This window comes from Ceratotherium simum, chromosome 16 (assembly GCF_057802395.1).
Source record: "Ceratotherium simum simum isolate JZ-2026a chromosome 16, ASM5780239v1, whole genome shotgun sequence".
Taxonomy (NCBI): Eukaryota; Metazoa; Chordata; class Mammalia; order Perissodactyla; family Rhinocerotidae; genus Ceratotherium; species Ceratotherium simum.
The window spans coordinates 11,578,150-11,603,224 of NC_141915.1; the positions used below are offsets into that span (position 1 = coordinate 11,578,150).

The window sequence follows — 25,075 nt, forward strand, 5'->3', positions numbered from 1 at the left end:
AAAAAAAAAAAAAAAAAAAAAAAAAGAAAGAGAGTACAAGGGGCTGGCCTGGTGGCATAGTGGTTAAGTTCACGCGCTCCACTTCAGTGGCCCAGGGTTCACAGGTTCAGATTCTGGGCACAGACCTCATCAAGCCATGCTGTGGCGGCGTCCCATATACAAAAAGTAGAGGAAGATGGGCACAGATGTTAGCTCAGGGACAATCTTCCTTAAGCAAAAAAAGGAAGATTGGCAACGGATGTTAACTCAGGGCCAATCTCTGTCACCCAACAAAAAGAAAGTATGAATAGGTGGGCTTCTCAACTACAAAGAGGCCCTCAACACTGTCCAGTAATCCTATTGTATGTCCCTCTGGTTAACTCTCTCTGCTACGCAAACCTTCTCCCACCGTCACTTCTGTATAACCTAACCTGCAACTTCACAGAGAAAACTGAAGCCCAAAAATTCCCACTACCCAACCTGAAAGTCCATCTTCATCCTCATCCACCCTCTCGCTCCCACCTGTCACACGAGAGGAGGTACTAGAGGAGGGCCCATCCAAGGACAACCCCTCCACTGTGCTTTAGATACCATCCTCTCCCTTCTTCTCAGAACCTTACACTATTAACCAGCCCCCTCTCTCCTGTATTTCCAACCAGTCCCTCTCCAATGGATTCTTCCCACTGACATTTATACATGCTCAAGTCTCTCCCATCCTAAAAATCCTTCTCTTAAACCCAGTCTCAGTTACTGCCCAATTTCTCTCCCTAACCATTAGAGCCTAAAGTCTTGAAAGGATTGCCTATCTTCCTTATTTCCATTCCTTCTCCCACTCACTTCTCATCCCAGGCCAATCTGGCCTCAGTGTTCACTGCTCCACCAAAAACTTTCACTACAGTCCTATAACCCTGGAGTTCCTAAATCTGATAAATAATTTTCAGTCTTCATCTTGTTCCACCTTGGAGGGGCATAAACAGAAATGAGTCCTCCCTCTTCCCTGAAGTACTCTTCCCTCAGATTCCATCCAACCCACAATCCTGGTTACCTCCTTTCTACTGCTCTGTCTCAGTTTGTAAGCTCATCCTCCTCTACCTGACCACTAAATGTGGAGTGCCTTAAAATCCAGTCTGTACAAGTACTCAACTTGATATCCTCATCCTCATCCTCAACTGCCATCTAAATGTTGAAGACTCTCCCACTGTAAAACATATTGACTGAAGCCCCCACCCACTGAACTCAAGGTTATACTCTGAGACATCTGGCCACTTCCACTCACACTAGATCAGGGCATGCTTACTAAGAGGGCTTCTACTCAAAGCCCAAGGCCACATTCACAGTATTTTACCCCTCCCCTCTGACCCTGGCTGCCTTCCAATGTTCTGAAATCCAGGAGTCTTCCTGGATACATCCTCCCCATGATCCTATTCCATCATTAGGACATGTCCACTTTGCATCTAACTCTCTCTTGAACTCATCTACTTCTCATCATTTCTACTTGCACTACCCTAGTCCAAGTTATCAGGAATGTTCTCCGAGGGTACTTTAATAGTCTTCTACATAGTCATTCTGCTTCCATTCTGGCTCCTTTCTAACTCTTCACCACACAGCAGCTGGCGATACTTCCAAATGAAAATGTGATCATGTCACCACCACCTCCTCATCCCTACTCGAAACCATCCATGAAATTCCCACTGTCCCAAGAATAAAAACCAAACTCCTTAACATGCCTACAACGCCACACACGGCTTGGTCCCCATCTACCTATCCCCATCTGGTCACAGTTCATCAACTCCAGCCACACCAGCTTGCTTATAATTTTTCAAATGAGCCAAACTCCTCTTCTCTCAGGGCTTTTGCACACTTAGAACACAGAAAACCTCCTTAGCCCAATTTACTCTTACTGATCAGTTCAGAAAAGCCCTCCCTGAACCACTGACCCTGATCACCATCACCCACACCACCCCAGTCTGGGTCAGATTCTCTTGCTCTTAAATGTTCTCAGAACTATAATCTTTACCTCTTTAGCACCTACCTCTATAGCACCTACACATTTCACAGTCATTGTGTAATTATTCAAGTAAAGCCTCTTTCACCAGAACAGGGATCAGTAAACTATGGTCTGTGGGTGCCTGTTTTTGCATGGCTCATAAGATAATGGTTTTTAAAGGGTTGGAAAACAAACAAAGAAATAATGTGCAACAGAAACCATATGTGATTCACAAAGCCTAAAACACAATCTTTAAACATTTACTTCATAGAAAGTGTCCCAACCTCTGTGCTAGACCCTAAGCACAATGAAAGCAGGGTCCAAGTACATCTTATCACTGTCTCCCCAGAGCTTAGCACCCAGTCTGCGCTCAGGATATACCTATGAAGAACTAAGTGGAGATGTCATCAAAGGATGTAAAAGTAGAAAAAAATTAAAATGTTAGAAGAGGAAGAAAAGAGTAGGCAAAAAAAACAATCAAACACCTGGAAAAGAACTTTAGAGATGTCACTCATTAGAAGAGCTAATGAGGAAGCGAAACAGTCAGAGCTTACAGTGTGTGAAAGGTCAGATGAATTAAAATAACCCAGTGGATAAAAATATCAAAAAGTTTAAAAGAATATTTCTATCCGAAGCTTATCCTTCCTGCTATCAGGAAACCACTTCTAATTATTCTGTCCTCAGAACTAAATGTCCAAGCTGCAAAGAACATACCACATCCAGAATGGAGAATAAAGGGATGGTTGGGGGAGGGGGTGGAGGGAGGGCGGCTGAATCCTTACCTGCAAGACCTGCTGAATGCTCCGAAGCCAAGAGACACAGTGTTGCTGGAACAGCTCTGTGGGGCTCTCCCCCACCAGGAGGGACAGCAGACACAGGCCCTCAAACCTTATAAGAAAGAAGTGAGTGATGACCAATGGGTGGAGGCTAGACTTCAGAGAAAGCTATTTATCGCTCTTTTACTCTCACTGGGCTAGAGCAAGATGTCACATCCGAAACCACTGTGGTTTCTAACTCCGGAAATACTTGGAGGACTTGGAGTGAGGTGCAGGCAGCGAGGAAAGAAGAGAACAACAGCAATCCCAGGTGAGGCATAGGAAACCTGGAAGCTGGAACAGGTGGGGCTCAACGTAAGTGAGCTCAGGAAAAGAATGAACTCGCCACCCTCTTGGGAATGGAGAGATCTCTTGAATCCATGGGGTGGGACAACGGATGGACAGACGTATAGCCCACTTCCTAAGGAAACATCCCCTTGGAGCAAAAACAGGGTGAAAGACTTACCGAGTTTTCATAGAACCAAGACGTGCATTACTGAGACCCACCAACGCCCCAACAGCCGAAAGGTTCTGGAGGAAAGAAAACAGGGAAGTGAGTCAAGAATAGGATTCTAAAGACACAGGAGAATTTCTCCAAGTCCTTCCCGGCTCCACCATCTATGAAGACTTTTCTGAAGTCACATCTCCTTTGAGGCCAAAATCCCATTCCTCTAGAGGCCTTCAGCCTTTGTCCTATTTTCAGCAAGTGAAACACACTGCAGCCTGTCCCACAGGCTTTCCTCAAGTTACATCTTGCCTGATCGCTTCTCCCACTTCCCACCCAACAAATTAGTGCTATCCAGAGAAGAGCCCAACTCATCCAAGCTACCAGACTTCCAAGACAGGTCTCCTTCACCTCATATCCCTAGACGGCACCCAGCGCCAAGGAGACATCCACAAATGCTTGCTGAAAGGACACTGAACTCCTCTGTTACGCTTCTTCCTTCACCCCCAAATAAATCCTCCTCCTCCTGTTCCTGGCCTCCTCAGAGCAGTAAAGAACACCAACACAGACGTAATCAACCAAAGACTCCTTCCAACCCTCTCGTTCTCTCACATTCTGGAAGCCCCAAAAGAAGACATCCCTCAGCCCTCCCACAAGTAACCTCTCCATCCCCTGAATGGCCAGACTCCACTCATGGCCCCTGTATTGCCCTAACGGTACTTATCACTCATTCATTCAACAAATATTATGCACTGAGTCAGATGAAGGAATACAGAGCTGAATAAAATAAATAAGGTCCCTGCTTTCATGAAGGGAAATGTACATTCATGTATTCAGTAAATATTTATGTAACATCTACTTCACGTGAGACATTGTCTTAGGTGCTGGGGAGCTTATATTCTAGTGAGAGGAGACAGAAAATAAACGAATGACCAAATAACAAATGGTATGTTCAATGGTGCTAAGTGCCACGGGGAAGAAAAAAGTAGACTAAGGAAAGGAGAGCCTGGAGTAGGGAAGGTAAATAGTATCTTATGTGGAGTGGGCACCAAAGCCCTCCCTAAAAGGCCATTTGAGCAGAAACCTAAAGGAAAGTGAGAGCAACACATACTGATACCCTTATACACTGCTGCTAAGAACATAAAATGGTGTAACCACTTTGGAAACACAGTCTAGCAGTCCTCAAAAGGTTATAAGAATATAGAGTTAACATATGACCCAGCAATTCCACCCTAGGCATATACCCAAGAGAAATGAAAACATACATTTTCACAAAAACTTGTCCACAAACACTCATAGCGGCATTATTCATAATAGTCAAAAAGTGGAAACAACCCAAATGTCCACTGACAGATGAATGGATACACAAAACATAGTATTAGCCATACAATGGAATATTACTCAGGCATAAAAAGGAATGAAGTTCTGAGACATGGATGAACCTAAAACATGCTAAGTGAAAGATGCCAGACCCAAAAGGCCACATTTTGTAGGATTCATTTATATGAAATGGTGAAACAGGCAAATCTATAGAGCCAAAAAGTAGATTAGTGGTCGCCTAGGGCTGAAGGGCAGAGAGGGGGTGGGGGGAAATGGGGAGTGACTACCAATGGATACAGGGTCCTTCTGGAGTGATGAAATGTTCTAAAATTGATCATGGTGATGGCTGCACAACTCTGCAAATATACCAAAAAACACTGAACTGTATACTTCAAATGGGTGAATTACATGTGAATTACATCTCAACAAAGCTGTTTTAAAAAAAGGCATACTGTTAACAACAACAACAAAAAGAATGTTTCAGGCAGAGCAGAGAAAAAGCAAAGGTCGTGAAACGACAGCACACTTGGTATACCTGATGAACGGCAAGGAGGCAAATCGTCACTGGAGAAGAACACACAAGGGAGAGAGGACTGATAAAAGAGGAAGGTCCCAGCAGCAGAGCCAGACCTTGTAAAGCCACAGAGGCAACTGCTGACTTTTACTGTGGATAAGTCAAAAACCATGGGACAAGACGGGAATTGGGCAGAGGAGTGCTATTATCTGACTTATGATTTATTTTTTAAAACACAGTAACAAGACTTGAGCTGCCTTGCTGAGAAGGCAGAAGCAGACAGAAGTAGGAGACTACTATAACAATACAGGAGACAGATGATACAGCTTAAAGAGGCCGGCAACTGTGGGGATACGAAGCATCAAACTCTGGATATATTCCAAACCTAGAGCCAACAGAACTTGATAACAAATTGGATATGGGTGAAAGATAAAGGCCAAGACAATCCAAGGTTTTTCACTTGAGCAACTAGCCATTTACTAAGAAGGGAGACACTACAGGAGGAGTAGATTTTGGGGGTGAGAATCAGGAGTTCTGTTTCAGATATGTTAAATCTAGGATGTCTATTTAACATCAAAATGGAGATGCCAAGCAGATGTTGGGTAGATGAGTCTGGAGTTAGGAGAAATCCTGGTTAGAGTATGAATTTGGGAGTTGTCAGTCATGAGGCTGGATCAGCTCACCTAGGAAGCGAGTATAAATAGAGGGAAAAAAGCAGTACAAGGACTAGGTTCTTGGGCACTCAAACATCTAGAGGTCAGAACAGTGAGGGGGAACCAGTAAAGACAGCTAGAAAGGAGTGACCAGTGTGGTAAGAGGAAAATCAAGAGAAAGTAGTATCCCAGAAGCCATGTGAGGAAAATTATGTAAGAAGGAAGGAGTGATCAACTGTATCAAACACTACAGATAGGTCAAGTATTACGAGGACCTAAATTTGACCTTTGAACTTGATATCCTAATGGTCACTGCCGACCTTCAAGAATTACCATACAACCCAGCAAAAGGGTATTTCGGTGAAGCAGTTAGGCTGAAAGTCTAAATGGAATGAGTTCTATGTAACAACCATTATAGAAATAATTCATTCAGGGGAGAATCTTGAATGGATGCTAAAACAAGTGAGTGAAAGGCTGACAAGACACAAGACATTTATATCCTCTCCTCACAGGACACTTATTAATTACAAAAGGAAAAATCCTAACTTTATATCGAAGAAACCACCTTAACCCAGCGATCAAAGTTAACATCACCAGTAATGAAACAGAGACATTATGTGTCTCATATATGATATACCAAGAATGTCACATCATTTCTGCAGCATTCCTGCCAAAAATGCACAACGTAAATCTAACCATCAGGAAACAGCAGACACACCAAACTGAAGGACATTCTATAAGATACCTAACCTGTACTCTTCAAAAATGTCAAGATCGGGGCTGGCCCGGTGGCATAGTGGTTAAGTCTGCATGCTCCACTTCAGGGCCTGGGGTTCACTGCATCAGATCCCAGGTACGGACCCACACCACTCATCAAGCCATGCTGTGGCGGCGACCCACATAAAATAGAGGAAGATGGCCACAGATGTTAGCTCAAAGCCAGTCTTCCTCAACAAAAATTAATTAAAAAATTAAAAAACAAAAATGTCAAGATCATAAGACAAAGACTGAGGAACTACTTCAGATCAAAGACTAAAGAGATGAAACAACTCAATGCAACGTGTGATCCTGCACTGAATCCTGGACTAGAAATTTTTCTTTTGCTAAAACGACACTGAGGACAACTGACAGAACTTGAATAAGACCTATAGATCAGATAATTTATAACATCAATGTTTGGAGAATCTGGGTGAAGGGTATATTCTTTCAAATCTTCTACAAATTTTTAATTATTTTAAACTAATGTTTTAAAAAAAAAAGATGAAGAAGAAGAAAAGAAGAATCAGAGACAGAAGTGCAAACAATTATTTTGAGGAGTTTTGCCATAAACAGAAGTAGAGAAATGGGGCAGGAGCTGGAGGGGGATTCTTTTTAAAGCAGCTTTGAGCTGTACGCTGATGAAAATAACCCACCAGAGAGGGAAAATGTGATGATGGAGAAGTGGGGAAGAACTGCTGAAGCAATACACCTGTGTGAGAGAGGATAGCTCTAGTGCACAGAGGGCTGGCCTTAGACAGGAGCATGACTAGCTCACCCCTAGTGGTGAGAGGCAAGACAGAGCATATGGGCACAGACACAGGTAAGCTGACAGATATGGTGGTGGGAGCCTATAGGAATTCCCATCCAACTGTTTCTACTTTCTCAGTGAAATGGGAAGCAAGGTCATCAGCTAAGAGTAAGGATGGAGAGAAGCAATCAGAGATTGTCTAGGAAAGTAGAAATATAACAGGACAGCTAGGCAACACTAAGGGTCCACTTGAGATGATGATGGCCATGAAGTTCAAGTGAGACCAGTCAGCAAGGATACATGTTTTTCTCCAGATATACTGAGCTGTGCAGGTGCAGGCAGAGAATAAACAGAGTTGAATTTAACACAGACAGGATATTGCCAGGCAAGTACAATGAAGGGAGAGGGGCAAGGAAGTGATTATAATAGAATTTAAACTGGGTAAGAAGGGAAGAGAGAACAAGACAGATAATAAGTTATCTTCTTTCAAATAATGATAAATGCCAGGAAAGCAGCAGAACAGAATAACGTGGCAGAGAACGACTGGAATGGGAAGGACTACTTTATTTTAAGATGGGGTGGTCAGGAAAGACTCCTCTGAAATGGTGGCATGTAAGTTGAGATCTAAATGAGAAGCTCACCTTCCCATGAGATCCCAGCAAAGAGTGAAGGAACTGATGAACAAGGGCCTCAGCATGCTCTAGAAAAGATATTAGCTTAGGTGGCTGGAGTACAATTAACATAGGCAGGGAGTCTTATGAGATGAGGTCAAGAGGTAAGCAGAGGTCACACTATGTAGGGCCTTGTGCAATGACAAGTTACTATAGGTTTTTAAGCAGAATGCTGTAATCTTATTGATATTTTTTAAAAGCTCACTGGCTACTGGCTGGGGAACGGAACAGTACAAAGCCCTGGGGATACAAGGCAGAACAAGACACTCTGCTCCTCAAAGCACATGCAGTTAAGTTATAGGGGAAAGGGATCAGGGATATGCTTTAAAATGCTCAGGGGTGGCGGGGGGGCGGGCAGGGTTTGGAGGGTAGGAATGAAACAAAAGTGGTAATGTTCATTGCTAAATTTCAGTGATGGGGACAGCATACGGTGGAGAGGTTCAAAATACTATTTTCTCTACTTTTGTGTAATCTGATATGTTCCATAAGTGTTTTTTTTTTTTATTACACACAAAAACAAAACAAATCAAAGCCTAGTTGTGTAGGTGTGGGGGAAGGAGGTTGTATGTATATGTAAAATGAAAAAACGGATTATTTCAATATGGTGTAATAAAGAGCAGCTAATCATAGCTGTTTAGGGAAAGTTTCCCCATGGCAGTGGCAAATAAGCAGAGAACGGAAAAGATTTTTGGAGGGAGCAGGAAAGCAGCACAGGGAGTAATTCCAAGCAGAGAACAGTAAGTGCAAAGAACCAGAGGCAAGAAAACCCAGGTACTGAAGTATTTTAAAAGGCGGCAAACAGGATCAGAATTTTACTCTAGAAAGCTCATTCCAGCTGCTGTGTGGGAAATGAGTCAAAAAGAGCAAGACTGAGGGCAAGACCAGTCAGGACATTGTTGCTATAATCCAAGCCAGAAATTGTGAACTGTGCTAAGGTAGCTCCATCTTGGAACTGCTGAGTTTACAGCATCTATGCGAAAGCAAAGTCAGTGATTATGCCTAGATGGATGGACCAATCAATGAATCTCTTTTTCTCTCAAGCTCCAAGCCTATTACTTACTTTCATTACTCCTCTCAACTAGACTAGACATTCTCCGAGGGAAAAGACTACGTCTTATTTACCTACCTGGAGATAAGGAATAGCACCTAACACATAACAAATACTCAATAAACGTTTGTTGAATGAAAATCGATGGGGAAGCGAAGGAAACACTCCACACAGTTCCATGTACTGAGGACCCAATACAAGAGACACAAGTAGAAAAACTTTCAAGGCAGGATATACCCAAAAATGTGGTACAGGCAATAATAAAGGGGGAGTCTAGTTTCCCACATCACCCTTAGATTCTTTACTCAAAATCCTACTACACTTTAGACACTTAAAGAAAATAAGTATGACACTAAAGTCATGTAGCTCACCTTCAGGGAGGGGAAGACTTGAAAGAGATGATGAAAAAAATCACATTTATATGCAAAATAGGTACTATTTCAGAAGTACTTAGGAACCACATGAATTTAGAAGAGGAAGATTTAGAGAGAAGAAAAATATATAATTAACTCCTGCTTCTGAAACTGGGCTGAGAAAGCAGATGCACAGTTTTGCCACCCTCAACAATGAGGAGTAATGTTAACATAAATGATAAATGAAGTTGTCCCTGATAAATTTGGGGCTAAGATGACTGAACCACCCAGCAGGTTGTAACAATCCTCTTCCTGGAAGGAAGTATAGAGCTGGGAGGGTCCCAGTAATAAAGGCTGAGACAGGGAACACCTCACGTACATAAGTCTTGGAGGATGGGTAGAATTTTGAAGAGGGTTAGGGGAGAGGATGGAGGGGGGAGACATGTTATGTCTTCTTAGAATCAGTGCCTTCACCTGGGCAAGATGATGGGGGTTGAAGCTAGGATGGGGGCAATGGGAGAGATATGGAAAGGAGTGGACAGATCTGAAAGCTACTCAGAGGAAAAAATCAACAGCACTTGATAGACTGCATACGGAGGTGTGTGAGCAAGAACAGTGTCTTGACAACGGAGTTTCTAGCTTGCAGAGCTGAGTGGATGTTAGATTCTACTCTTAGTATAATCCAAAGGACCCTTCTAAGCCAGTCTCCAAAGCTCTGTACCGTCTGTCCACTGCCTAACCACTTCACCAGCCTCATCACGCCCACTCTCTTCCCCCCCATCTCTGAGCCCCAGGCACAATGCCCTTCTTTTCAGTTCCTTCCTACCACAGGGCCTTCCTACATGAGTTTTCCACTGACTGAACCGCCCCCCCCATTTTCTTTCCCTATCCAACCCCTACTCATCCTTGGGGGTCTCGGCTTCAACTCCAGTACCTCAGGAAAACCCTTGCGATTCTCCAGATTAGGTTAGAGCTCCCTATTATACAATGCTCATAGTGTTTCATAACATTTTGTTCACCGCCATCGCATCTGTAACTGGAGCACCCAGTACTTGGCCCTCAGTGAGAACTCAGTAAATACTTGTTGAATACGTCCATTAACTCAGTCGAAACAACTCCAAAAAACAGATACTGCCGAAGGAAAAAGAAGCTAAGGATCATACGTCTAGTGAGTGACGGGGCGTGGAATCGAACGCATTCATGTGTGACTACCAACAGCCTAGCAATAGAGAAATGAGGCCCTTCCTCTTCCCTGAGTTTGCACTCGTGGCTGATAAAGGAGAAATGCGCGAATCTCGTCCAGCATGATACCTAGAAGCGGTTTCTGCCCCCAGCTCTCCTTCACTCCACTTCCCTACCGTGACCCCGGCGCACAGGTGCGGCGCCAACCTTCCAACAGGGCCTCAGGCACGCGGGCCACAGACTCACCTGGGCCCCGCCCACCGTCCCATGCAGCCGCAACAGGCACAGGAGCCCGGGCAAATGCGCGGCCGAGCGGACTTGAGGATGCACGGGAGCAACGGTGGACCCCGGTCGTGGCTGCAGCAACCCGGACACGCTCTCCAGCAGCAGCAGGCGGAGACGTGGGCCCGAGCCAACAGCCGAGAGACCCCCGGTCCCGCCGGCAACCCCAGCCGCGGAGCCCGCAGAGGGCCCACTAAGAACGGCTGCCGCCATCTTCACCGGGGCTCTGGTGGTGGCGTGGCGCGATGACGCAAACACAGCGCGACAGACGCCCCGTGGGGAGTGGGCGTGAGGTGGGGGCTGTGGCCCTGCGCGTTGGGTGAACGGAAGTTGGACTCCGGGCTCTGGCTGGCAGGGAGCATGCGCGGTGTGCAGGGGAGCGGAGGGTGTTCAGCTCCCGGAGTGGGAAGGACTGGCGGGTGGGCCCGGTCGAGGGCGGGCCTGGGGCGGGCCAGTGGCGCTTAAAGAACACGTGGTCAGGACAAAAGGCGCCCGAGTCCGAAAGCTATCTTTTAAGCCCACGGAGTCCCCGGGTACTTTCGCACTAGACATCACTGGTATCTAAAGAACTGAGATATCAGTTCAGAACTTGTCTGAACTCGTAGACATTTTTAACATTTACAACTACAGTCATGATACGATACATGAGCCTTGCAAAAACAAATTCAAACAATACAGAGGGCATAGGGTAAAAAGAGAAATCCACTCTCCCGCCAAATCCTTCCCCCAGTAATGTGTATACTTTCCTAATATTAGTCTATGCACAAACACATAAATACATAGTTTATTTTACAAGAGCAGGGTCTGCGCTTGGCTTTTTTCACTCAATATATATATCGTGGGTGCCCTTTGCTTTTTTTAAGCTGCATGGTACAATGAAATAGGAGCGCCATGATTTAACAATCCCATTGCTGAATACTTCCAGCCGCTCCAGTTTTTCACTAAAAAACACTCTAGTACCTCTATGCGTACTTTTGTGCACAAAGATAATCCAATAATTTGAATCTAATTAAAGGCAAATCCAAGAGTCATCTTTTTTCCTCTCACTGCCCTCTAATCCTCCTTCAGGTTCTGGCATTCTGCCTCCAAAATACATTAACCTAATAGGATTATTTTTTCTCTATTTCTCCATCTCCAGTGCCACTCTAGTCCAAGTCACCATTCTCCCTCCCCTGGCCTCTTATGATAGTCTCTTCCATCCGCCTCTTCATTGCTCTCCTTGCTTCCCTCTTGGCCCTCTGTAGTCCCTTCTCCACACAGCAATGAGTGGTCTTTGCAAATGTAAGTCAGTTCTTGTCTCTCCCTGCTTAAAGCCCTCAGTGGCTTCCAAATATGATGTGAATGAAATCCCATCTTTCACCTTGGCCTACTAGAATCTACATGATCTGACCCATACCCACCTCTCTGACCTCAACACATACCACATGTATCACCTCCCTCTCTTTCCCTATCCTTGAGCCAAACTAGCCTTCTTTCTGTCCTCCAGCAAGCCCATTCCCACCTCAGAGCCTTTGCACATGCTGCTGCTTCTGCCTAGAGAAATTTTCCTTTGATTCTATATGACTGACACCATCTTGCCATCTTCAGAGAGGGCTCCTTTTTAAGAAGTCTCCACTGCAACTCCCATCACCCTCTATCACATTATCCTGCTTATTTTTTTTATAACTTACAGCACTATTCAAAATTTATGTATTTTCTTATTTATTGACTATCTCCTCTGTCTAAAATACAAACTCCATGAGAGGGGTCTTATCTTCTTCACTATTTTATTCTCATTACCTAGAACAGTGCCTGGCACATAAAAGGTGCTCAATAAATATTTGTTGAGTGAATAAATGAATATTGGATGAAAGAGGATGCCTATTTTTAATTTTGATAGGAACTAGCAAAATGCCCTCTAGAAAGGTTCCATAGGTTTACACCGGAGCACTATGTAAAATAGTGCTCTATACCTTATATATCATCCCAATATTAGGCTTATTTATCTTTTTAGAATTTGTCAATCTGAAACATGAAAAATATCTCCTTCTTTTAACTCATTTTCCCTGATCATTATGAAATGGAGTAACTTTCATATGTTTAATAGACATTTGTATTTCTTTTTTATTAATTACTTTTCATACCCTTTACCCATTTTCCTATTGAGTTGTTCATCTCTATCTTATGAGTTTGTAGGAACTCTTTGTATGTGTGGGAAATTATTCTTGATTGTTATGTGTTGCAAGAGGTTTCTTCCAATTTGTCTTTTTATTTTACTTGTTATTTTTTAATCTCTTAGTCTTTTTGAAATAAGGTGTTGTGATTAAGGGCACAGACTCTGGAGCTAGACTGGTGGGTTCAAACACTAGCTTTGCCTCTTGCTAGTCATGTGAGCCAGCAAGTTACTCAACTGTGCCTCCATTTCTTCATCTGCAAAGAGCAGATAATCATAGAACCTTAACTCATAGGGTTGTGAGGACAAAATGAATTGATGTTTGTCAAGTGCTTAGAACAATGTTTGGCACATGGTAAATACTATAAAGTGTTAGTTGTTATTATTATAGCCCTGGGGTTTGATATACTCCGAGGCTTTTCCTAACCTCCCAGAGTATAAAAATATTCTCCTGTATTTTCTCCTAATACTTGCATAGTTTTACTCTGTGCATTTAGATCTTTAACCCATCTGGAATTTATTTTGTTTAAGGTATGACATAGAGGTATAACTTTTTTTTCCCCAAACATAGCTGATTGTCCCAACCCTATTTAGTGAATCTGCCATTATTTCTCTATTGACTCGAAATGCTACCACGTGGATCTGTATCTGGACTCTATTCTGTTTCATTGCTCTGTTTAGTATTATTGCACCAATAACACAATTTTAAATATTGTAACATAAATTATCTTATCTGGTAAGACAAATGCGTGCTATACTCTCATTTTTCAAAAATTTCCTGGCTATACTTGAAAGTTGATTCTTCTGATTATGTTTAGAATCAAGTTCCTCCCAAAAAAGTCTCGTTGTTATTTTATTTATTTATTTATTTATTTATTTATTTATTGTGAGGAAGATCAGCCCTGAGCTAACATCCATGCTAATCCTCCTCTTTTTGCTGAGGAAGACAGGCTCTGAGCTAACATCTATTGCCAATCCTCCTCCTTTTTTCTCCCCAAAGCCCCAGTAGATAGTTGTATGTCATAGTTGCACATCATTCTACTTGCTGTATGTGGGACGCGGCCTCAGCATGGCGGAGAAGCGGTGCATCAGTGCATGCCCAGGATCCAAACCGGGGCTGCCAGTAGCGGAGCGCGCGCTCTTAACAGCTAAGCCATGGGGCCGGCCCCTTGTTATTATTTTATATGGCGTTAAATTTCTAGACAATTTGCAGAGAAATGACGTCTTTATAATGATGGTTTTTTCCACCTAGAATATGGTGTATATCTTTCCTTCTTTCTGGCCTCCTTTACTATCTTTCTAAAGTTGTCTTTATATTAGTATCTTTTAATACAGTTGTTTTCATGCCACACAGACCACTTATCTTTCATTTCCAAAAGCAGTTTAGATATGTAGCAATACACATCTCATTACCTTCTGATCCTGACCCTTTGACAAAAGTGATTCACGAGTCGAAAAGAATCTAAAACTTGAGAGGGGTGAAGAGTGAGCTTAGAAGGTGGTGATAGAACTGAGGGGTAGGGAGGTGGCAGCTGGTGGACAAGGTGTGTGTTTGAACCTTAAAGATGATCTCAGAAACTGTCTTGTGTGCATAGAAAAGTGGAGGGAGAAGTGTGAAGTTAGTTCATTTGGGAAAGATGGGGAGTATGGGAAATGAGATGGAAGAAGAAAAAATATTTTAGCTCCTTAAGTCCAGAAATGTCCATCATCCATCACCCTCCCCAAGTCCAGTCAATTTTGCCCTAGAAGTGACTCTTCAGCCTCTTCTCCCTCCCACTCTATCGTTCATCATTTCCCCTTGACTGGTTTCAGTCTACAGCAGCCTTGCCCCACTCCCTCCACCCTCCACATTGCCCAGAACTATCTTCCTAAAAGAGAAATCTCATCATGCCACTTCTTTGCTTAAAAAACCACTACTGGATCCATGTGTCCTCCTCCAGGGCAGGGCCCCAGTCTCATTCCTTCACCTGCTATACAAAATCTTTGTTTTGACTCTGTTCCAGTCTCCTCCTCAGCCTTCTCTCTCCTGCCATCTAACCCCACAAGCACTTCAGAACAGGATGTGCCTGGCCTTTCTCTCTCTTTGGAATACCCTTTCTCAACTTCTGCCCACTATTCAGAAAGATTGTCCTCAAATGTCTCCTCCTCTGTACAGCCTGCACTCCCTCCACCCCCGCTCCAGCCAAATGCTGGTAGTTGCTTTGTCTTCTGAGTCATACCTCCATTATAGAATTCCTGGGATCATAATACCAGTTCATGTGTCTCCTCAACTATACTACGAAGGCAGGAGCCATGTTAATTAATGTCTGTGTCCCCATCGCCTACCACAGTGACTGGCACAAAATAGGCATGGATGGATGGATGGGGAGGGAGGGATGGCTGGGTGGATGGGTGGGTGGATAGATGGGGAGGGAGGGAGGGAGGGATGGGTGGATGGATGGATATTAGTTGGAATGAGTGGATGGAGATGGGTAGTTAGAGAAATTAGAAAAGTAACCCTGCGAAGATCAAAAATAGACACCAGGGGGAGCTGACACACCACAATAAAGAAGTGGGAGGGCGATCCCAAGAAGGCTGCAAGCTCTGGGATGAGCGGGTGAGCGGCGAGCACTAAGGCAAGCACCACGCAACTAGAACCGCTCACCCACGTGTGTATCCCCTCATTCTCCTTCCCCGACTGTGCTTGAGCTCATTGCACCGCCTCCACCGCCACAGAGAAAGCAAACAAAGGGGAGGGAACCCCTGCAGGGCCCTGCATGCAGGGAGCCAATCAGAGGGCTGTAATCTTCTGGCAGGCGGGAGGCTTCGTTTAAGGGAGCCCAAGCAGTTTCTAATGGGGTGCGGAGGGACGGAGAGATGGGCGGGAAGAGCAGGGAGTAGACACAACGCTGGCCGGGGAGAGATCCCTCGGGAAGGGTGGAGATAGAGCGCAGAGGGGGCGGGGGCGGAGCCAATCACCGCCGGTGTCTGTGAGAAGAGGGCGGGCAGCGCCGCGGCGCGCGCGATCCGGGCTGACGCATCAGGCCCCTGTTCCCCAGGATCCGAGGGGGGGCGGGAGGGGAGGGGGAGAGGAGAAAGATCGGAGGGCGCGCGTGCGCAGTGGCGCGGGGAGGAGCAGGGACCTGGCAGCGGGCTAGGAGGCTGCAAGCGAGCCGCGAACTGGGCGGGCTGCAGGCGCGTGCACCATGGGGGAGAAACCAGGGACCAGGTAAGGCAGGTGGGGCCACGCGGCGGGACGTGGGCGGCGGCTCGGGGCGGGTGCTGGAACGGTCCGCAGACAAGGACACCGGGGAGAGAATCCGGGAGCCGGACGCCTGGGTCCCTAGGGGGCAGCCATCCGGGGCCGCACGCCTAGGTCCTCGAGGATAATGAGGGGGACGCATGCTAGGGCCCCTGCAGAAAGCAAGGGCTGAGGGGATCAGGAAGCCGGCATCTGAGTTCTCGCAGGGATGTGGGGGCCGGAGGACTGGGTTCTCCGGTGCAGGCTGCGATGCAGAGGCGGAGGAAGGAGGAGCAGGTGGCCGGTCCCAAGGGGTCGGGTATGGGCAAGCTGGATGCCGGGAGGGGGATTCCCCCCTAGACTCGTGCCGAGCCACTGAAAAGCCTCCTGTCCAATACCCCACAGGCAGTTGGGCTGCCCCCACCGTACCGAGGGCCGGCCCCGCTTCCAAACTTCTGCCTTCCCCTGGGTTGCTAGGAACAACAGATTCATCTTAGGGAGCAGAGTGCACGGCGACCCTCCCCGATTCTGGGCCTTACCCCTCTTCCCGGGGGTGAGGGGAGGCAGTATCTGCCCTGGGCACGCCATCCACTCCCCGGATGTTTTCTGTGCAATCGAGGCTCTTTCCTTCCACTGACAGCTCGAGTTCTCTTTTTTGGTCTCTAGCAAAATCCACTTCCTGTTGTGACCCAACACCCCTAAGGGGCCAGTGGGTGAATGCCTGAGTCCCTGGGGAGCAGGAGCAAAAGAGGAAAAGATTGGGGTTGTATGCCTCTATCCAGAGGGCATCAGGAATGGAGGCCTGGTCCTAAGCTGTCACTCGTTCTACAAAACACTATCATATCAGCACCCCCATAGAGTAGGAGAACTCAGGCTTCTAAGCACCAAGTCGACTAGTATTGGAAAGAGATGATCAGAAGGAAGATTAGTGTCCTGGATTAGAGATTAAACACCCCAGAGAAAGGGGAAGTCGCTAACTTGAGGGAGGGCCCCGATTTCCGTTATGTGGTTCAGGGAGGAGGACGGATGGACCAGAGGGGGGACTGCTGACTTGGCACAATTCCCCACATCCCCATCAAATTCTGGGCCACAGGAAACAGAGAGAATAGCAGGAAGTGTGAGGGGGCACTGCTTCTGCTGCCCCCGCTCATTGGGCATCTCCCTGGTCACCCCCACACTCTGCCTCCTCAGTATACACATGCTGCTCTCCCCCCCCCAGCCTGGCAGGGGGTTGGCTGGGTTAGGATCCAAAGGGCAGGTGCCCTGCAGCTGCTCCAAGGCAATTACTCCAAAGCCACACTCCAGTTGGCCAACTGACTGTAGCTGTTGCAGCCCTCTGCCAGGGCTCCTAATAGGAAGAAACACTGGGACAAAGAGGAAAACCAGAAGCAAAGAGGGAGGAGAGCTGGATGATGCCATAGCAACCAGCCCCCAAGTTAGGACAAGAGGGGGGTGCTTATTCCAGCTGCCACCATATCAACGTTTGCTCTCCTTTATTGAATGGGAATACCTGAGGACCTCCATACCCTTTGCCTTACGGCCTTTGGATAGCTTCTGGGAAGAAGGGGCAAGTGAAGTTTTTATAGCAGAAACGGCTGGTGGGATTGGAGAAGGGATGGACCAGTTGGCAGGATTTCAGTTTCTACTATCTGGGGACCCTTCCCAGGGATCAGATCACTGCCGAGCCAGAGTGGATTGGGAGTGGATTGTAAGGTGGTGCAGCAAAGAACAAGCCCACAAGTGGCCAGAGCATTGGAGTAGCTAGACACTTCACTACCATCCCAGCAATGAATGGAGTCCATGCTTAAATTGTTTCAGCAACTGGGAAGCAAATCCCCTTCAATTCAACAAACCTGATGCCAATTACAGAGGCAGAGTAGTGTAGTCAGCCTTCTGTACCTGCGGGCTCCACGTCTGCAGATTCAACCAACCGCGGATCTAAAGGCCTACAATGGTCGTGTCTGTACTGAACATGTACAGACTTTTTTTCTTATTGGCTAAACAATACAATATAAATGCTATTTACATTCTATTAGGTATTATAAGTAATCTAGAGATGATTTAAAGTATACGAGAGGATGTGCATAGGTTATATGCAAATACTACCCCATTTTATATAAGGGACTTGAGCATCTGCGGATTTTGGTATCCGCAGGGGTCCTGGAACCAATCCCCTGCAGATGCCAAGGGACAACTGTATAGTGGTTTAGCGATGAATGCATGGACTTGGAGCCAGACTGCCTCTGTTTGTATGTGAATTCCACCATTTACACTGTTACCTTAGGCAAAATACTTGACCTCTCCTGTACCTTAGTTTCTTCAACTGTAAAATAGGAATATTAGGACCTCCATCATTGGGTCATTAGGAGTATTAAATTAGGTGAAACACTTGAAACAGTGCTGAGCATGGAGTATTCACCCAATAAATGTTAGCCAGCATCATCTTTGTCATATGGCTGGCATGGTGCTGGGGATGCCTAAGTGTATAAGGCCTCTGATGCTCACAGTCTGTCTAGTGAGACAGATGATACACAGCTAACTGCCCTTGTTTGCTATCACACCACAAGTAAAACATAAACAAGGTGTGACAGAAGCCCAAAAAAAGGAGTGACTAGGGTCTGGGTTGGATCTGCTTTCTAAAGGAGGTGATATCTGAGCTGGGCCTTGAAAGACAAATAGGCTTTTAAGCTGCTGAGATCAGAGATGCGGACAGTTGGAGGTTAATGGAGTAGGGTCACACTTAGGTAGTGCCTACAGTAGAGCACTTGAGAGGCAAAGGCCAGGGCCATTGCTCTTCCAAGTACTCCAGCTGTCATTGGAGCTGGAGACCAGAGAAGATGGAAAGAGGGTTAGGTCTTACACAGACATTGCTGCGACCTGCCGTTCAGGTTCCCCTGGGGGAGGTCCTTTGGGAAGAGCCTGGGTGGTTCCTGTGGCAACCAGTGGCCATTGCCATGGGAGGAGAGGAACTAGTGAGGGTGGGCCAGGGAGGGGTTGCCATGGCACCCAGCTTTGAGGGGCTGCCATGTTGGAAATATTAAGGACCTGTGGTTGCCTTTCCTTCAGGAAGAAGTGGGAGGGGCTAGGGCTGGGCAAAGCCCCAAAGCCTCCAGGCAGGAATCCTGGGTGAGCTCTGTTTCTCAGGCTGGGGAGGGACAAGGTCCTGGCATGGGGGTCCCTGCTGAGTCTGAGGGAGGCAGTGGGGTTTCCCTTTCTGTTTTGTTAGGGTCTTCAAGAAGTCGAGCCCTAACTGCAAGGTGAGTCTCCCACAGTACTCCTCCTCCCAACCCTCCCTGGGCCCTTACAAGGCCTAGCCTGCCCCTAGACGATCCCCAACCCCTAGCTCCCCACTTCCTGTGACAGCTCAGAGCCGACTTCCTCCCCTCCTGAAGCCCCTTGCCACAAAGGCTGCTCCGCCTGAGCCAGCTACAGCGCTGGGTGGGGACAGGCCTGGGTCCCTAAGCAAGACCAACAGGGAGGAGCCAGAAGCCCATGCCTGGAGCCCTCTTAGGAGCCGCCCAGGGTGCCTGGGAACAGTTAACAGCCCCCCAGGCTATGGCCTGTTTATCCCAGAGCCCCTTGAGGGGAATGAGTGAGGCTGACAGCCTGCTCTCTAACTGGCTGCCTAGGGCTGGGTTCTCCCTGAGAACTCACACACTTGAGTGGTGGGCAGAGGTGTGAAAAGATTTTAGGGAGCAGTTAAAAAGCCTCAAAGTGGCTAAAAACCCCCACCATCCTCCCCTTCCAACCCTACTGGGAGAAAACCAGGAGAAACTCCTTCCCGATACCCCAGCCTGGGAAGACCAGGGGCAGGGCAGCCACATTTGAGGGCTCTGATGCCCTGCCACCCTCCTACCCAATCTCCTGTTACCCTCTCCATCCTCAGCTCACCGTATACTTGGGCAAGCGGGACTTTGTAGATCACCTGGACAAAGTGGATCCTGTAGGTAAGTGCCCCAGAAAGTGGCGTCACATCCCTGAAGAGGGGAAGAAGTTCCTGGGCCCAGGAATGGAGGAGAGGCCCTGACAGGAAATGAGCTCATGTGTCCCCTTCCAGATGGCGTGGTGCTCGTGGACCCTGATTACTTGAAGGACCGAAAAGGTACTGGCCCCAAGTCCAGAGGCCCAAGGGAAGACAGGGAGGTGGGGAAGGGAACTGGCGTTGAGAGGGGCCCCAGAGAGACGGAGGGCTGAGGCGGAAGCCAGGCGTAGGATTCAGGCAGGATTCATGCTGCTGAGGAGGAGCAACCACTGCTAGGTACTGGGGGGACCGAGGAAGAGGGGCTCCTGACCACCTCACCTTGCACTCCCTTGCCAGTGTTTGTGACCCTCACCTGCGCCTTCCGCTATGGCCGCGAGGACCTGGATGTGCTGGGCTTGTCCTTCCGCAAAGACCTGTTCATCGCCACCTACCAGGCCTTCCCCCCAGTGCCCAACCCGCCCCGGCCCCCCACCCGCCTGCAGGACCGGCTGCTGAGGAAGCTGGGCCAGCATGCCCACCCCTTTTTTTTCACAGTGAGGATGTCCCCCACCGTCTGCAGGGCAAGGGGTCTGGGACTGTGTTTGGGGGGTGAGGCACCTATTATGGGCAGATCTGGAAGACACAGTAAAGAGGGGCCCTAGACCCACCTCCTTCAGGGTCACCCTGCATTCAGGAAGCCCTTGCCTCTCTGCCTCCTCCCTGGGGCCCCTTCCTTCTTCCTTTCTCATCCCCAGGAGTCCTTCCCCAGCCTCTTAAATTGAGATTGGGAGGAAGATTTGGGGGCTTTCTGGAGAAACTGAAGCCTCTCCTTTCCTCTGCCACAGATACCCCAGAATCTGCCCTGCTCTGTCACACTGCAGCCAGGCCCAGAGGACACAGGAAAGGTATGGGAGGAATGGCTCTGAGAGCTCATGGGGCAGAACAGGGTCCAGCAGGAGCCTGGGGTGCATCTGAGGGAGTTGGGCTGTCAAGGAGAAGCCAGGGTAACCAAGGGTAGGAAATGTCCCCAGTGGAAGTGGGCTGTGTATAGGATGGTCACTGCTCACATGGGACACTCCTGCTCCCAACCTGCATGTACCTGGGTATAGGGGCTCACCTTGCACAGCCAGGACCGAGCCTATACCAGGTGCTAGGCCTCAGGGAGGTAGAGGAGGACTCAGGCCCTACACTCCTCAGACCATGATGGGGCGAGAGTCCTTGCCCAAGACCAGGGAAGAGGGAAGGAAGGGAGTGGTGGCGGCGGCAGGGGCCTTGTGTAAGATATGACCTTTTCTCCCCCTCCCGAGGCCTGTGGGGTAGACTTTGAGATTCGAGCCTTCTGTGCCAAATCATCAGAAGAGAAAAGCCACAAAAGGTGAGGGACGCAACCTCCCTATGGTTTGATCATTCCCTCCCTGCCCCAAGGAGCCACAGGCCCCTGTGGGAGGTGGGGGCAGGTGTTTGGGTGTCTGAGGACTGACCCCTTCCACCCCCAGGAACTCTGTGCGTCTGGTGATCCGAAAGGTGCAGTTTGCCCCAGAGAAACCCGGCCCCCAGCCTTCAGCTGAAACCACACGCCACTTCCTCATGTCTGACCGGTCCCTGCACCTTGAGGCTTCCCTGGACAAGGAGGTGGGGTGCAAGAGGGTGATGCAGGTGCTATAGTGCAGGCCAGACCCTGGTGGGAGGGGGGAAGCCACATGTCAGGATGGCGTTTTTAAAGGAGGCTGCCTTAGCTGGGTGTGGAGAGTTGCTCTGGGCTTGGGTTTAGAGGGAGGAAGCCAAGCAGTGTGTGTGTCAATACTAATAACGGGACCAGTGAAAACAGATCCAATTAATTTGACGCCCCTCCCCTCAAAAGCTGTACTACCACGGGGAGCCCCTTAATGTCAATGTCCACGTCACCAACAACTCCACCAAGACTGTCAAGAAGATCAAAGTCTCTGGTAGGAGGTGGGGGTTGGAAGGAGGTCTTGGGGGAGGGAGTTGCTGCACATGTGGCTTCTGGTGAGATCTCAGCCCAAGGACATACTGCAGTGTGGGAGACCCCCCAGGGCTCAAAGAATTTAGGCTGTCCCAGGATGAGATACAGTCCCGCCCTGTGGTGTTTACCACTATGGGGAGGGGTAAGTGTCACGGGGTGGGGGTGGTGCTAGGCTGGGGCCTGGAGCCTTTGCCATGTGGTCTGCAGTGGGGCGGTAGTCTGTGCTCCATACAGAGCTGCTCGACCCCACCCCACCCCCACAGTGAGACAGTATGCCGACATCTGCCTCTTCAGCACCGCCCAGTACAAGTGTCCTGTTGCTCAGGTCGAACAAGAGTGAGTATCAGAATGGCGCTGGGTCCCAGCCTCTGGGGAAAAGAGTAGGCCCTAGAGAATGTGAGGTGGGGGCGGAATTCTTCCCGAACTTTCTCCACTTACAAGGGCGTTCCCTCCACAGTCAGGTGGCTCTGAGCTGTGAATTTTCATAAGCACGTTGAGGCAAAACCTACTCCCTGTGACCCATGCCCGAAGAGAGAAGGGGCTAATGGTGGGGAAGATAAGCCCCCTCGCCCAGCCTGGCCCTCCAAGAGCCTTGCTCTCTTGTCCCCACCCCCAGTGACCAGGTATCTCCCAGCTCCACGTTCTGTAAGGTGTACACCATAACCCCGCTGCTCAGCGACAACCGGGAGAAGCGCGGTCTTGCCCTGGATGGGAAGCTCAAGCACGAGGACACTAACCTGGCTTCCAGCACCATGTGAGGGAGGGGCTGGATATGGGGGGGTGGTCTCCTGCAGCCCAGGAGACAGGTGTTCACTCAGTGCCAGCTGTGTGCCAGCCTCTGTCCTAGATGCCAAGGCTCTATCAGTGAAGAGAAGAGACCAAAAAATCTCTACATTCTAGGGGAGGGAGGACAGACAAATCAGATAAATGGTAAAATATATAGCATGTTTCGTGACAAGTGTCAAGGAGAAAAAGCAAGGCAGAGGAGGGAGATACAAAGTTAAGAGAGTAGTAGGGTATGTTAACTCTAAATAAGGTGGCTAGGGAAGGCATAATCCAGAGGGGAATTTTGAGTAAGAGCCCAATGGAAGTAGGCGGTGTGGACATGCAGGGAGAGTGTTCCAGGCAGAGAGAACTGCAAGCACAAACACTCAAAGGTGGACCGGGCCCGGTGCATTTGAGGAAGAGTCTCAGAGCCACTGCTGGCCGCTACAGGGCCACTGTGCCTTAGAGCAGCAGAAGCCCCAGCTTCACAAAGTAAGGGCTGGATTTCAGCCCCACTGGCGCCTTTGTACAGGGTACACGCTGCACGAGCACACACTGCAGGCCTGGAGGCCAGCGTGATGAGAGTGAACTATAAGGAGAGGAGTAGGAGGTGGGGTCAGAGGGCTAAGGGAGAGCAAGACACTGCAGGGCTGTTAGGTCACACGCACTTCAGCTTTTACTGTGAGAGAGGTGAGAAGCCACGGGAGGGTTTGGACAGAAGAATGACATGAGGCACCTTACCATGATAACAGCACAGCCTATGCTGCTGGAGCCCTGGGGGCTGGAGCGAGTCCTGATGGGAGCCCCACGGGTGGGCTGCCATGCAGCGTGATGGGCCCTGGGCCAACTCCTCCCCCCAATTGCAGCGTGAAGGAGGGTGCCAACAAGGAGGTGCTGGGAATCCTGGTGTCCTACAGGGTCAAGGTGAAGCTGGTGGTGTCTCGCGGCGGGTGAGTGCAGTAGGGGAGCTTGGGTGGGGGGTGGCAGTGGTTTCCTCTGGCTCTGCGTTGTCGCTGTCTCTTCATGCCGCCTCTCTCCCTCCCCAGGGATGTCTCCGTGGAGCTGCCTTTTGTTCTTATGCACCCCAAGCCCCATGACCACATCACCCTTCCCAGACCCCAGTCAGGTGAGCATGTCATCCACCCTAAGCCCCCGAAGAGAGGGCCTGAAGCAAGGCCAGTGGAGAAAAGCTGGTCCTTCCAGCACCCACCCACCCACCCCCTCTCCTTCTCCCCTCAGCTGCTCCTGAAACAGATGCCCCTGTGGACACCAACCTCATTGAATTTGATACTAAGTAAGAGACTCATCCTCTGCCTTCCTACCTTTGACCCTCTTTGGCCAAAGATTCCTATAACATTCAAATCTACCCTCTACCCCCTATTTTTTTCTCCTGGGGGTGGGATGGTTGAAGCATCAAATTGGGATGACTTAGCCTTGAGAGCTGCCTGTTAGCGCCCCTTCTTTGTCCCTTCTTGCAATTACCTGCAGTCCCGTTGCTGCTCTGACACCTCGGTCTCTAGAAGGGGAGTGGGAGGTTGAGAGGAGGGTCCAAAGCCCTCGCCTCATCCCCTCCTTTCCACCACCAAGCTATGCCACAGATGATGACATCGTGTTTGAGGACTTTGCCCGGCTTCGGCTGAAGGGGATGAAGGATGAGGACGACGACCAGTTCTGCTAGGAAGGGGGGCTGAAAGAAGGGAGTGGATGGTGCTGGGAGAGGTAGGGGCAGGAACAAGATCCCCACTGTCATTGGGGGGGTCCCAGCCTCACTTCCCTTCCCCTCCATCTAGCGGCTTCCTCAACCATCCCTTTCCCTCCCTCCCTCTCCCCATCCCCCCTAGATACACACTGGACCCATCTCTTGTTGAATGTGGGCATTAATTTTTTTACTACAGCTGTGCTTCCCCAAGCCCCCAGTGGGCAGCAAGCTGTGTTCACACCTAAATTTTTTGGAGAGGGACACTGAAAAGAGGAGTGACAGTAGAAAAACAGGGGAGAAAGAACTCCCACACTCAGCCTCCCACCAACACCCCCTTCTGTCACTATCTCTGCTCCCAGTCCTTCAAGATGAGACCCTTTGGGGGGCAAGGCCACTTCTTTGTTTCTGAGCATAAAGAAGAAAATAAACCTTTTAATAGGCATGAGTGTGTGTGTTTTCTTTGTAGCATTGAAGGAGGCTACAGCATGCTCATCCATGACGCTGTTAGATTGTGGGTGAGGACCCAGTCTCTTCTCTG

General features: G+C 48.5%; 2 protein-coding genes across 6 annotated transcripts in view; one reads left to right on the top strand and one right to left on the bottom strand.

Annotated features, from left to right (window-relative positions):
* The window catches only part of PELP1 (proline, glutamate and leucine rich protein 1), a 43,266-nt gene that overhangs the window by 11,423 nt on the left and 6,768 nt on the right, over nucleotides 1-25,075 (bottom strand). The window contains exons 1-3 of one of the 3 annotated variants that reach the window (XM_004433185.3): nucleotides 10,721-11,062; nucleotides 3,248-3,312; nucleotides 2,749-2,854 (exon numbers count right to left, since the gene is read on the bottom strand). In XM_004433185.3, the coding sequence (XP_004433242.2) occupies nucleotides 2,749-2,854; nucleotides 3,248-3,312; nucleotides 10,721-10,969 (420 nt within the window). In that variant the 5' untranslated portion in view covers nucleotides 10,970-11,062. Of the gene's footprint in view, nucleotides 1-2,748; nucleotides 2,855-3,247; nucleotides 3,313-10,720; nucleotides 11,063-25,075 lie in introns of those variants that run through there. The other 2 variants (XM_087440555.1, XM_087440554.1) reach the window with 2 other exon arrangements.
* On the top strand, nucleotides 16,011-24,979 carry ARRB2 (arrestin beta 2). 3 transcript variants are annotated; one of them, XM_087440558.1, is made up of 15 exons: nucleotides 16,011-16,116; nucleotides 19,355-19,385; nucleotides 20,015-20,075; nucleotides 20,186-20,230; nucleotides 20,447-20,643; nucleotides 20,935-20,994; nucleotides 21,397-21,464; nucleotides 21,586-21,721; nucleotides 21,951-22,035; nucleotides 22,337-22,409; nucleotides 22,690-22,827; nucleotides 23,705-23,788; nucleotides 23,885-23,964; nucleotides 24,078-24,132; nucleotides 24,327-24,979. In XM_087440558.1, the coding sequence occupies exons 1-15, from the start codon at nucleotides 16,094-16,096 to the stop codon at nucleotides 24,514-24,516; spliced, it is 1,326 nt and encodes a 441-aa protein (XP_087296684.1). In that variant the 5' UTR covers nucleotides 16,011-16,093; the 3' UTR covers nucleotides 24,517-24,979. The 3 variants fall into 3 exon arrangements, with proteins under 3 accessions (XP_087296684.1, XP_004433244.1, XP_087296686.1); XM_004433187.3 differs by having other exon boundaries at nucleotides 24,426-24,979; XM_087440560.1 differs by lacking the exon at nucleotides 22,690-22,827.